This window comes from Fusarium keratoplasticum, chromosome 3 (genome assembly GCF_025433545.1).
Source record: "Fusarium keratoplasticum isolate Fu6.1 chromosome 3, whole genome shotgun sequence".
In the NCBI taxonomy this organism is placed as follows: domain Eukaryota; kingdom Fungi; phylum Ascomycota; class Sordariomycetes; order Hypocreales; family Nectriaceae; genus Fusarium; species Fusarium keratoplasticum.
This window is the reverse complement of record NC_070531.1, coordinates 1,817,006-1,830,152: the sequence shown is the minus strand read 5'-3', so window position 1 is coordinate 1,830,152 and position 13,147 is coordinate 1,817,006. Positions and strand designations below refer to the sequence as shown.

Genomic DNA, 13,147 nt, shown 5'->3' with positions numbered 1-13,147 from the left:
CAGACGCAGACGCACATTAGATGGAGCTCCATCTCCTCTCCTCTCGCCTGGTACGACCCGGCCAGCTCAAGTTCCGACCCCATCCACTTTGGCCAGTTCAAGGGACCGTACCCATCACCTGGAGCCATCTCCAGCCAATTGCGCGAGTCAAAATTACCGTCCTCGATCCATGATTCGTCCGCGGAACTTTTCGTCTTCCATTTCCCTTTCCAAACTCTCCAGGGGTTGGCCACTTTTTTTTTTCTTCTTCTTTCTTTGCTTGGGTAGGGACCTCCTTAGTTAGCTAGCTCTCTGACAGCAGAAGGGAGCAAGAGCCGCTGCGGTTCCCGACTGAGCAATGTGCTACCGGCGGCCGTCCCAAGTACGAATACGGTGAGGTCCCGTCGGCACACACCGTCATTTCAACGGCGGGATTCCATCTCATGCCTACCGGCCGGGCATGATGGTTCCGAGCACCATGCCATGGGGATCTTTCCATTCCGAAGCTGTGCCCTATTCCTGCTGGCTTATATCCGCATCTTTCCGTCCATCCGCTGTCGACAGGTGTCATCATCCCACCACCTGCTAACATCACGACTCTCGAGAATGGCTTCAACTCCCGCCCAGATCTCCCCTCCCCCGCATCTGACAGGACAAGCCCAAGATAAGGTAAGGTAAAGTGCCTCGCTGCGCACACTAAAATCCGGACTTGTCCTCCGTACTCGCCGCGCACTGCGCGGGGTTCCTCGGATCACGGCGGCCCAGGGAGGAAATTGCCGTTTAGAGATAAGGCAGCCGAACTCCAGATACCGTTCAACTCTCTCCCAGAGTCTCCCACTAGAGAAACAATACCCGGACACCTTGCCGACCGTCTCTTACTTCTCCGATTCCGAGGGAACCCCTCCTCTCCCATCCATTACCAAACATCCATCCCATCAGCTGTACTGTACCCCGCCTTCCGACGGAAGCGCTAGGGCCGTTGACGCATCTTGTGATTGTGCATTGCCCTCTTTTTTCCCCAGAGCCCGTGGCTTGTCAAAGGTGGAGGAGGGACGTGTTGCCGTGTGGGCAGATACCGATTCCCGATTCCCGAGGAATAGATGTTATCTCGATGCTCGCTCTCAAATCTTTGCCTCTTGCGGCCCACTCGATGCATGATGAAGCCTCCCTCGCTCGAGTTCCTTGCCTTTTATAGTAGTGAAATGGAGACTACCCCATTCTTGCTCTTATCGGCAGAGTCGAGAACACTCTCCAAATAAGGCAAGAATAGAAATACCCTCGCAGAGTAGAATATCTGCCACTTGAATCGCTGTACGTAGGTAGCAATTCGACCTTGTGGAATCCTCCCCCATTTGCCGCCCGTGATCATGACCGGTTATGTATGCCCGGGGAAACGTCACCTGTTTTGAGTCAGGCTGATACATTTGACGATGAATCAGGGTTGGTGATCGCAACTTGTGCATGAGGCTTGCCAGGCTGTCATCCAGCTTCTGCTCGTCTAACAACCATCGCAAAAACCAGACTAAACTAGGAAGCGTTACTCATCCTAGCAAACTCAGGCAACCCCGGATTGATTATCGAGATAATCAGGTCTCTTGCCAGGTAACTTGAGTGGACCAACGCTCGAGTACCATAAGCCGCGTCCCGAGACACGGCCTCCGGTCTCCGTGCCCACCTGGACGCATCTTCATGACTTACCCCCATGGTCAAGGGGTGTGAACGCAGACATCCATCTGATCAAGACGAACTAAACCAGTGTAACAATTGCTCGAAACTTGTCCTCTACGCTCTTTGAGTTGCTACACCTTCAAATCTATCCCTCAGATCCGACACCCAAGCCAGACACAGGAAACCTAATCAGTCTATCGTCGCGAGCTTCCACCACCAATATCCTGGCCCAGCCGGTAGCTCGTCACGCGATCCCACTCAATCTTCTGCCTCGTCACGGGCAGCTGTCGGCGAAGGCCCTTGAAGGCGCCCTCGCTGAGGCTCACGAAGCCCTTGTTCAGCTCTTCCTGGTACTTGCGCTCTGTCGACGAGATCTCCTTGACGACGCCAGCGCCGCTGCCCGAAGGGATCGAGCCCGAGACGGGCTTGTTGGTCAGGAGCCGCACGTTTCCGTCCTCGTAGTAGTGCACGTCGACCTTGATGGAGCCCTCGAGGGTCCCAGACGAGGGGTCGAAGATGTAGAGCGATCTCCAGCGGCCGTTCCTGTGGCGGGTTAGCTCGGATCAGGGCCAAGGCGGTTTGGCGAGATTACCAGAAGTTGTTGGGGCTGTATTTGTTTCCGACAATGATGACTGCAATCTGCGAATCCGACTGGATGGGGTAGACTCCGTATGCAGCATTGGGGAAGTGCTCGCTGACGTAGGCGCTGATGCTCTTGAGCGTGGATTTCCTGGCATCTGTGAGCCTTTGGTCGCATGTCGACAGATCAACACTTACACAAGATCTGTTTGAGGGCCTTCAAGAACATGGCTTTGCACGGCGCTAGCTTTCTATCCTCGTGTCAATACCCCAGGTCGCTTAGATCACCTCCTGAGCTTACCTGCGTCGCGTGGTTGAAGGCGAAGCTGGAGGAGCTCTCAACATCGTAGTATCGTCCGTCTCCGAGGGAGTTGTGGGAGCTGATAATGACCTATCCCAATACTCAGCATACAAAGTCCGCCGGAATGCCGGTTCAGGGGTCACCCACTGGCTGGCTGCTGCCGGGCAGCTTCACCGTAACAAACTGCTCCTCGTTGTACTTTTCGAAGGCGGGCGCGAGGTCGGAGATGATGTCGGGGGACGAGATGGCGAGGGCCTTGATGTCTGCCAGCTTGGAGTCAATTCACTCGTCGTTGATCAATCGTGACTGCGGTTCAAAGTACCTGCGACGACGTCGGCAAGCTATCCTTATTTGTTAGCTGATGACATGACGTGGAGCTTGCTGGGGAAGAGCCAGTACCTCTCCAGGAGGAGCGCCCTCCACAAAGGACGAGACGGTCTCAATCTCCGACATGGTGTAAGTTGTTAGAGATGCGCAGGAAGGATCGGGAGGAGAGCGATGTAAGGTGACGGCGATGGCGTTTGAGGCTCAATGCATCGAGTTCTGAAGCACGACCCATAGGGGGAAACGGGAGGCGGGGCGAATGCTCGACGAGCTTGGGTGGGGCATGATGAGATGCGTTAGTGGGGTACATGCACACCGCTCCTGGCTTTGACGTCAGAAAAGTACCGTCTTATTACGCGCTGTCTTGATTCTTGGGATATCTTCAAGCTCTCAGCTTCTGTCTAGAAAAGCTACGACCTAGTCCAAGTATTTCTTGGTCCCTTTTTCATACATGTTTACTCTTAAGAAGCCCCAGCTGATATTTCACAGTCAATGTACCCCTGGTCCTCCTCTAACTAATAGTCCAAGACCCTCTTGATGTTGTCATAGATTCCTAGACGACACTGTTAGTGGATGTGCAGTTGCGAATCAACACCATGGATACTCACTGGCAACATCTGGAAGATGGAACTTCTCAAAGATCAGAGGGTTATGGATACTCCATCCCGCAACTCGAGCAACGGGGGCTTCCAGTCGAAGGAAGGTATCCGGGTCTTCCTGAATAGCCGCAGCAACCTCTGCGCCGATACCTGCGTTGACCATAGATTCATGAACCACCATGACTCTTCCAGTCTTTCGCACACTCTCAAATACTGTCTTCTTGTCCCAAGGATACACCGTCCGGAGATCAATCAGCTCGACGGAGATGCCCAGGTCTCGCTCCGCCTGCTTGATAGCGGACTGGCAGAGGTACAGAGGTTGGCCATAGGAAATGATAGTCACGTCCTTGCCTTCCTTCAGAACCTCGGCCTTTGATAGTGGGAGCTCATACGCCCCCGTGGGAACTTGCTCAACGGCGGCGCGGTACAGGATCTTGGGCTCCATGAAGACGCAGGGGTCGTTGCTGCGGATGGCCGCGAGAAGAAGACCCTTGGCTTGGGCTGGAGAGCGCGGCATGATAACTCTCAAGCCTGGAATATGGGTAAACAGGCTTTCGGGTGATTGAGAGTGGTACAGTCCGCCGTGGCCGACACCACCACATGGCATGCGCACAGTCAGGCCGCCCACGCTCCGGCCACAAGTTCCATCACGGTATCTGAACTTGGCAGCTTCGTTCACGAGCTGGTCGAACGCTGGGTAGACGTAGTCGGCGAACTGAATCTCGGCAATGGGTCGCATGCCCTCAGCAGCCAGTCCGATACCAAAACCCATGATGCCTTGTTCTGTCAGGGGGGTGTTGAACACTCTTTCAGCGCCGTGGGTATCTGCGAGCTTCATGGTGCATCTGAAGACTCCTCCAAAGGCGACATCTTCGCCGAAAACAACGACCGACTCGTCTTCGGCGAGGGCAATGCCCATGGCGTCGTTGATGGCCTGGAACAGGTTCATCTTCTTTGTCGGGCCATTGCGGACGTCCTCTGGGAGCTCCTTGCTACTAAGAGCTGCCTGGGAGCTATGGGCGAGCAGAGGGGTCGTGGCATAGTCGACGGGAAGGTTTAATCTGGCATTGGGAGGATGTGTCGAATAACAGCGTCTTACAGGGAGTCGAATAGTCGCGGCTCCAATGGCCCTCCTCAGCTGGTGTACGGCACGGTGCTTCATGTCGGATCTGGACAGGCTTCACAGGCGCAGAAGGAGGAGATAGACGGTGAGGAATATACAATGAACGGCATAGCAGCAGCGGGTAAAGGTAGATATCCCAAGGGCTGATGTCCTCGGCGTTGGTGATGTCAAGCTCGGTTTGCTACGGCCCCCGCGCGGTTGACGGCTTTCATCGCCATCGGTAGCCATTGACCCAAGCCTCGACCGCCTTGACCCCAGATAAGCCGCTGATAAGATTGTTGCCCGGCCGACAGCCGAGTGGCGCCAAGATCCGCCAAGGCTGTCCCCAAACAGGAAATATGTCGACAACAGGGTTATGCGTCGTCATCGCCGTCTGCAGCTAAAACCTTCTTGAATGGTCGCCGTGGCCTCTTTTTCGCCCAGGGTCGCACTCTAGTCTCAGCTGCCGCAATTCTCAACATGCCAGAGTCGTCGCGCCCTTCGCGGTCGCACCGACCGCGAGAGCGAGATCGACAACGGAATGGGCAATCGTCGAGAAAGAATGGGCACAAGAAAAAGAGGTCGTCAGGATCGCGCCGACCAGCTTCGGGGTCGGAAGAGGCTCGGGATCGAAGTTCAAAGTCGTTATCAGCAGGGGCCCTCGCCGATCTGGACAGAGAGAATGCGCGCCAAAAGAAACGAAGCGAACGAGCAAGTCGAGCCAACAGAGACGAATCCCGAAGACCAGTTCGAGCCAACCACGATGAGCATCGAAGAAGGGATCGGGATCGGGAACGCGACCGAGATCCAGATAGGCCGCGGACTCATCGCAAGGGGAAGAAGCGACGAGTTGTGAGCGGAGCTATCATGGAAGAGGGAAGAGCACAAACTGAGCTGAGAGGTGGTGGGGGAAGCATCGATAGTCTCGAAAAGGACTTTTACCAAAGGGAAAGACCGAAAAAGAGCAAGAAAAAGCTATGTAAGTGGTATTCTCTCGCTTCTGCAAGTCTAGTGCTTACATGGATATCAGGGATTGCTCTAGGTGTTAGTGCTGTCGTTCTCCTCATCATCATTATAGTGGCAGTGGTTGTGAGCAACAAGAACAAAGGGAAAGGAGGAGGAGGTGGTGACGATAGTGGTGATTCAGACAGCTCGAGCGGCGACAAATCAGGTCTCGATGGCATGGATCGCAAGGATATACCCGACAAGTGGAAGAACACATACCTCGATCCTTGGACATGGGAAACGACAACCGACTTCAACGTCACCTTTACCGACGAGATGGTTGGAGACTTGCCAGTCATGGGCCTCTACGATGACTGGGACGATTCGGCACGGGCAAACGACAAGGTTCCGCCACTGAACAAACCATGGGGCTCATACACCGAAAAGCCTGCTCGGGGAGTGTGTATCGGAGGGTGGCTCTACCTGGAACCATTTATCACGCCGTCTCTGTTCAATTACGACACTGATGAAGGCATTGTTGATGAATGGACATTGTCTGAAAAGTTGGGTGCTGATGCAGGAGAAACACTGGAGAAACACTACGCATCGTTCATCACGGAGGATACCTTCAAGGACATCGCCGCCGCCGGCCTCGACCACGTTCGAATCGGTTTCAACTATTGGGCCGTCCAAGTATACGATGGAGATCCCTACGTGTTTCGAACCTCGTGGCGATACCTATTGCGTGCCATCGAGTGGTGCCGCAAATATGGCCTGCGAGTAAACCTGGACTTGCACGGCATTCCTGGCAGTCAGAACGGTTGGAACCACAGTGGTAGATGGGGAAACATTGGTTGGTTGAACGGAAAGAATGGAGACGAGAATGCAAAGCGAGCTCTCGAGATCCATGACCGGCTGTCCAAGTTCTTCGCCCAGGACCGCTATAAGAACATCATCTCGCATTACGGCCTCGTCAACGAACCTCGAATGACCTTTCTCGAGACGAGTGAAGTCATCCAGTGGACAGAGGATGCGTATAAGCTTGTGCGCAAGAATGGCGTCAAGGCCCTCGTTGTGTTTGGAGACGGTTTTATGGGACTCGACAACTGGCAGGGCTTGATGACTGGCTACGACGACATGATCTTGGATGTCCACCAGTACGTCATCTTCAACGAGAATCAGATTGACTTTACGCACAAGGAGAAGGTCGAGTACGCTTGTAAGGGGTGGACGGAGCAGGCTGAGAGGAGCATGGACACAACAACAGGTTACGGACCAACCATGTTTGCTGAATGGTCACAGGCCGACACAGACTGTGCCAAGTACCTCACAGGCGTGGGCTGGGGCAACAGATGGGAGGGCACGTACGACACGGGCAATTCGAACACCTCGATCTTGACGCCTCGGTGTCCCACTAAAGATAAGAAGTGCTCGTGCGACCAGGCCAATGCTGCCCCCGACAAGTGGAGTGACGAGTACAAGAAGTTCCTCAAGATGTTTGCCGAGGCCCAGATGCACAGTTTCGAGAAGGGTTGGGGCTGGTTCTACTGGACGTGGAAGACGGAGAACAACTACCAGTGGAGTTACGAGGCTGGTCTCAAAGCTGGTGTTTTGCCTGAGAAGCCTTGGGATCGTGATTTTGACTGCGACAAGGACGTTCCTGATTTCGAGAAGGATAGTCTGCCAGAGTATTACTAGGAGTTAGGAGACTGGTAATTTGCGCACATATATATAGTGGAGGATATACCGAGCAAGGGGGCGTGATTTCAGGCGTTGGGGAAGTATATGGGGATATAGAGAACATACGCGCAGGCCGATATACGGGGCCGACATGAGGTGACTGATCAATGTCTTACGAGAGAAACTTGTCTGGAAGACAATGTATGTAGAGAGTCATAGTCTGAGCATAAATGAAGCGTCTTGATTTACAGCCCACTTGTTTGTGTGGATGTTGTGTCGATGAGGGTAGTGAAGCAGATAGTTACATGGATAAACCCTGATTGTTCCATCTCATACGTACATGCAGCTTATATATAGGTAGGGTATCCATCTAGACTCAGATGGCCAGACTAAACTAATCATTCATACCCATCAGGCACTCTCTTCAACACCTATCAATTGCCCCTCTAAGGGAGGGTAAGTTTACTCATCTCGAGTCTGGTTTCTAGATAGAATGCCGGTTTGCCGATTTGGGAAATCTGTGCATGGCAGTCATCCTCATCAAATCATCATCAGCATTTCTTCTTTAGATCATAAAAGAGCAGTCCTAATTTAGGACAAACATGTCTAAGTTTATTCAATCCTTATACTAAGGCTTGATAAGACCGCTTCTAATTCCCCGTGTTCTTATTTGAAACTCCAAATGAACGTCTTTCGAGTGTTCAAGGTGTTGTTTTAGACATCTCATCTCACGACGAAGGCCAGGTGAATTCAGCCCACTCACACGGAAACACTGCATTTGCCAAGTTCAATCTCACATCGGTGACAGGTCAAGACACAAGTAGATATATCTGAAACTGTGCAAATTCGTAGTCTCATTCGCTCATGCTACCTATTACATCCCGGCTCTAGATCTGCCCAACAGGTCTATATCTTAGTTTTCTGTCGGCCGTGGCTTCTCATTACATCCCATAGTTCGTTTTACATATACTCCGGTTTCTTAAGCAGACGTCTTCTGGGGCTCCTCCTCGTGGGCGAGGCTGGTGGTGCCCATGACAGCGCTCTTCTCGATATCGTTGGGGAGGTTACCCAGGGCACGGTCGCCAAACATGAGATCGATCTCCTCGAGAGAAAGTCCCTTGGTTTCGCGGAAGAAGAAGACGAGGACGGGGAGGGTGATGACGAGGTTCCAGGCTGTTTCGCGTTAGTTGGTGGTTTCATATGGTACAGTGGAATCTGTGACATACCAACGAAGAGGAAGTAGAACTTCCAGCCAAGCTCCTTAAGACCGTAAGGGCTGACCTGGGCCCAGAAGGTGGCAACAAGCCAGTTGCCGATACCGGTGGCAAAGGCACATCCCTTTCCACGGATCTGATAGGGCATGATCTCAGCCATGTAAGTCCAGCTGACAGGGCCGAAAGAGAGGGAGAAGATGATTGTGACACAGAAGAGGAAGGCAACACCAGCAATGCTAAGGCCTATCTTCTCGCCGTCGACGTTTTGGCTGTTGATGGCGCTCTCGCAGATCAGGGCGACGGTGATGGCCAGGATACCGTAGATCAGGGGACGCTTTCGGCCGATTCTGTCAGCAATAAAGGTGATGAAGAACAAGTCTAGAAGTGGTTAGTAAGCTGCTGGAGTTGCGGGGGCCCCGTGGGGAGCTTCATATAGGAAAAACCTACTGGCGATAGGACCGCAACAGTTGTAGATGCCGGCAACGAGCAGTTTCTTGCTTCCAGTAAAGCCCAGGCTTTCATACATGATCGTTTGATAGTAGCCAATCACATTAATTCCTGTTCTACGGGTCAGAATTGTGGTTGTCGAGGTATCGCCAGATTTGGGTGTGGTGTTTTGGCGATTTTCACCACATATACGTACCAGTAAACTGCGTAAACACTTGGACCAGGGTACCAAGAGCCAGACGCTTCCTCCATTGAGGGACCTTGAACATAACAAGCCATCCGGGGGCGGTGGCGGCCTTCTCGGCGTCAATGGTCATCTTGATCTCCTGGAACTCGGCCTTGACCCAGTCGTCGTTGTGGCCATCAAAATGAAGCTTGTGGAGAATCTTCATTCCCTCCTCCAAACGGTCAGAGGCAATGAGATGTCGGGGAGTCTCTGGGAGCCACATCATGCCGACACACAGGAGGGCGGAGGGGAGGGCCTGGAAAGCCAGTGGGAACCGCCACTGGAAGGATGAGTGATCACCCATGTGGTGACTTCCATAGCCAATCCATGTAGAAACGATGAAACCAACGCCAATCATCTGCTGGGCGAGACCGACGATGAGACCACGGTTCTTGGGGCTGGCACATTCGGACTGGTAGACGGGGACTGGGGAACCTGTAAGCCAGAGTGTGGAGATGGGGAAACGGGGAACTTACCACTCATGGAAAGAAGACCAATTGCAAATCCTGCAATGATACGGCCAATCAACATCATAGCAAGACTAAAAACTTGGTTAGCAGGTCAGGTCATGATGGCTCGCAGATCTCTCCTTACTGGTAGGCCGCCGCTTGGAGAACACCGCCGACAGTGCAGATCAGAGCGCCGATTCCGATTGTCATCCTTCTGCCGTACTTGTCCATAATGACACCTCCGAAGAGGGCACCAAAGACGGCTCCGCCGTTGAAGGTCGAGTTGATGGCACCGACGATGGGCGATGTGTCTGTCGTGTCGAAGAAGTTGAGGAAGTTCTTGGATGCAATGACATCCGTCATCACACCGGAATCATATCCGAAAAGGAAGGAGCTGAAAAAGTTATTAGAATGTTGCGTTTTGATCTGTTGGGAGGTGAGTGCGCATACCCAATGGCTGCAAAGCAAGCCAGGCCAATGTTGTAGGCTTTTCCCATATTGAGAGTCCAACTCTATCGAGATGTGTGTAGTTGTTTGTAGTTGTGTATGTGAGTAAGAGGCAAGAATGCCAGGAATCTTGTAGTCGATGATCGATGTGAGAGAAAAGTCGGCTCAGAACGCGGTGCCTCGAGTCTATTTGTATCAAGGCCTCGCCATGGCTCCATTCTCGAACCTCGCCCAGGTCCGTGTTTTTTCGACATGCTATGCTACGCTACCCGTGTCTCCTCCTGATCTCCGTTGACCCACAGAACTTTACTTCCCCAGGGGACCCCCCATGGGCATCTCCGCACCGTCATGCTACCAGCGGACAGACCATCACGCAAGGGTAACGGGTTCCAGCGTCTATTCTCTTTAGCCGCGTTGCGAACTGCGTCTGGCACATGACGGGCAAGACAAAGAGAAACGGCCCGTCTCCAAGGTCGAGATGCAAATCTCCACTCACCCCGGCTTCAACCGACGCTCTCTGTTGGTGTCTCGATCCAGTGTCGTGACGGGTCTGCAGGGCTCTGCACCTTGTCCCTGACGCGATTCATCGTCGGCCCCGAGCGGCTGGGACAGCTAAAGCCTCCACGTGCCGGCCGTCAGCCGTTGCCGTCTCACCGTCGCCGGGTAAAATGGGAAACGGTATTACCCAGCCTGTCAGAGGCAAGTCGAGTCAGTGGATGTCGTCTAACGAACGTGTTTGAATCGAATCAGCCTCCATCGCTAATGCCAAGCAGCCAAGGCAGGAGGCGTTCGAGAGCCGAACCACACGCCTATGATCTGACCAGTTCCGTTGCCGTCCGTCAGCCACAGCTTGCCGTGTGCCGGACGTAGAACGGGCAAGGGGTCCCGGCACGGTGGGGCCGGCAAGACGGACCTAGACTCCGGTTAAATGCTGTCTCTGTGGAACTCGTCGCGAGGGAACCTTTGATGCTGGTGTGTCTTATATGCGGGCCAATCGCAGCAGAGCTCGAGTTCCTATGACTCGAACCCCGGGTTGCCCGACTTTGACAGCAACATCATATCAGATTCAGAGTAGGCGAGGTTGTCGGTCAATCCATAGGTGATCGAGCTACTCGGTCATCCGAGTTTAAGATGTAAAGAATGCTGATCTCTGGGGTAACATAACGGCCACGCCCGAGATGAGTGTGTGGTTACCACCCATGCGAGAGAACGCAAGTTCATGTCCTTGGCGTAATCGGCTATTTGAGCATAGTTGCCGGGCAAGAAATAAACGAGACATGAACGAGATACAAGAACATCAGAGACGTTTAAAATACAATAAAAACGTCAAAAAAAAAAAAAAAAAAAATATCATAATGAAGGGAATACTTTACAGCTCTTTTGTCTATTCTTCCTATACTTTATTGACCATCTTGAGAGAGGAGAAGGCTAATATGTTTACACTGGCATCTCGTTTTTTTCTTAACCCGCGTGCATGGGAGTTTCATGGTTTGCATCGTAAAAGGCTGAAATATGTGCTTGTTACCCTGGTCCCTTTGGGTGGCAATACTACTACGCTTGGCGCAGCGAAACACATGTACATATGTGTTCCAGAACGAATTGACAGACGGTACATGTGATGCTACAGTCCCATCCGGCATATTACAGAGAATAAGCAAGTACTTCTTGGTATACATCTTGGCAGTTGGTTCATGAGGTCTCATCGACGAGTTGGTTGCCATTCACGACCTAAAAATATCTAGAACTAACTGCAGAAGGTTTGTGGAATACTTCTCCTCTGTCTTGGATATTGTCATGATTTTTGAACCTGTATGTGGATAAAGTCACGACAAGCCTGTATCCTTTTTACAAATAATGACCTTGTTGGTATGTCCAATAACTTATGTAGTGTACAAAGTATTGCCCCTATTACGTTCAACATTCACCTTGTAATTACCCTGAAGCTTGAATAGCCGAACAAGCTGTCTCAAGTAGTCGTCGTAATAAATGAAGCTACTCACAGAAAACCCAGTAGCCTGGTTCTTCTGTTCTTAGTGGCGTGTAGTGTTTTATTGCAGGGTAGATCATCCCATTCAGCGCTGGGAGATCTCCGCCCCAGTATGCTGTAACATGACCAAAACACCACCAAGATATTCTTGATTTTAGCCTCCACCTGACAGTCCCAGTAATGAAAATTCAGCTGTTAATGATGACATCTCAAATTTCTTGCTTCTTGTCATTGAACAAACCATGTCACCTCCTCGAACGTTGTTCGGGAATGACCCAGCCGCGCGGCACAGTCGATACACGAACTCGTGAGACAACATGCAAGTAAACAAGCTGATCCATCGAGAATAGGATCACTTTCCATGCAAAAACGATCGCCATCTCCAGCTTCTGTGCCGCCTGTAACCAGACGCGTGGTAACTCAGCCAAAACGGCACCGGGAGAACGGATCATGAGCGTGTGGAGTCATGCGTGGCACGAGCTTCCGGTTAAATAGGGACACCGGGTAGATTCAACTTTAATGAGAGAGATCTAGCGGGTCAAACATTTTATCCTTTCAACATCACACACCCCCCATCATGAGAAGAGTTGAGGCTCTCGCGAGGAGCCGGGTCTTACACGGGAGTTGACCGAAGCCCAGCGGGGCCCGCTCGCCGAATGCCCCACCCTGATCACCCAATCAAAGGTCACATGGACCGTCCTGTTTGCCGTTTCCGGCAACCGTCATGGCTCCAGGCCGGCTCCGCTAAAAGGAGGCTGAAAAGCAATGCTGGAACTGGGTAAGGGCTCCAGGGAGGAATGTGGGCGGGGCATGGTTTGTCATGACGAGGGATTGGCTTCATCACAAGGCAAGCAGAGATTTTCTAGCGAGAGTGTACGGAGTAGAGAAGCCTGGACCACGGAGGACGGACCCTCGCGACTCTCCGGAATCGCCCGGGGTTGTGATCCTTCCTTCAAGCGATCTTACCCATGACCAAGGACCAGACCACTGGGTCTAGGATAGCACATGATTGGGAGATGGTATTGTTGAAAGGTCTGATGGCAAAGTGGTTTGGCGAGAATTACCCCATATGCTCTAGATCGGCTTACCCCTGTACTAGTTCTGCGGAAAGGCCTGACGGCAAAGTGATTTGCGAAAATTACCCCATATGTCCTAGATCGGTTGACAGCTGCATTAGCCCTGCTAGGTTGCTCAGACGCC

At 52.3% G+C, this 13,147-nt stretch overlaps 4 protein-coding genes across 4 annotated transcripts; 1 reads left to right on the top strand and 3 right to left on the bottom strand.

Annotated features, from left to right (window-relative positions):
- Positions 1 to 1,841: 1,841 nt before the first annotated feature.
- Positions 1,842 to 2,980, bottom strand: NCS57_00394900 (F-actin-capping protein subunit alpha; the record flags this gene model as incomplete). Its single annotated transcript, XM_053053926.1, has 7 exons — positions 1,842 to 2,190; positions 2,240 to 2,377; positions 2,425 to 2,477; positions 2,528 to 2,617; positions 2,675 to 2,790; positions 2,850 to 2,868; positions 2,927 to 2,980. 7 exons carry the CDS (start codon positions 2,978 to 2,980, stop codon positions 1,842 to 1,844), a joined length of 819 nt encoding a protein of 272 aa, XP_052916086.1.
- A 386-nt stretch (positions 2,981 to 3,366) lies between these two features.
- Positions 3,367 to 4,612, bottom strand: NCS57_00394800 (uncharacterized protein; the record flags this gene model as incomplete). The annotated part of the gene is made up of 2 exons (XM_053053925.1): positions 3,367 to 3,404; positions 3,460 to 4,612. 2 exons carry the CDS (start codon positions 4,610 to 4,612, stop codon positions 3,367 to 3,369), a joined length of 1,191 nt encoding a protein of 396 aa, XP_052916085.1.
- Positions 4,613 to 5,032: 420 nt separating this feature from the next.
- On the top strand, positions 5,033 to 7,195 carry NCS57_00394700 (Cellulase domain-containing protein; the record flags this gene model as incomplete). The annotated part of the gene is made up of 2 exons (XM_053053924.1): positions 5,033 to 5,531; positions 5,583 to 7,195. 2 exons carry the CDS (start codon positions 5,033 to 5,035, stop codon positions 7,193 to 7,195), a joined length of 2,112 nt encoding a protein of 703 aa, XP_052916084.1.
- A 961-nt stretch (positions 7,196 to 8,156) lies between these two features.
- NCS57_00394600 (MFS domain-containing protein) lies at positions 8,157 to 10,010 on the bottom strand (the record flags this gene model as incomplete). Its single annotated transcript, XM_053053923.1, has 7 exons — positions 8,157 to 8,350; positions 8,404 to 8,769; positions 8,839 to 8,949; positions 9,035 to 9,490; positions 9,541 to 9,605; positions 9,659 to 9,907; positions 9,964 to 10,010. 7 exons carry the CDS (start codon positions 10,008 to 10,010, stop codon positions 8,157 to 8,159), a joined length of 1,488 nt encoding a protein of 495 aa, XP_052916083.1.
- Between the last annotated feature and the right edge of the window lie 3,137 nt (positions 10,011 to 13,147).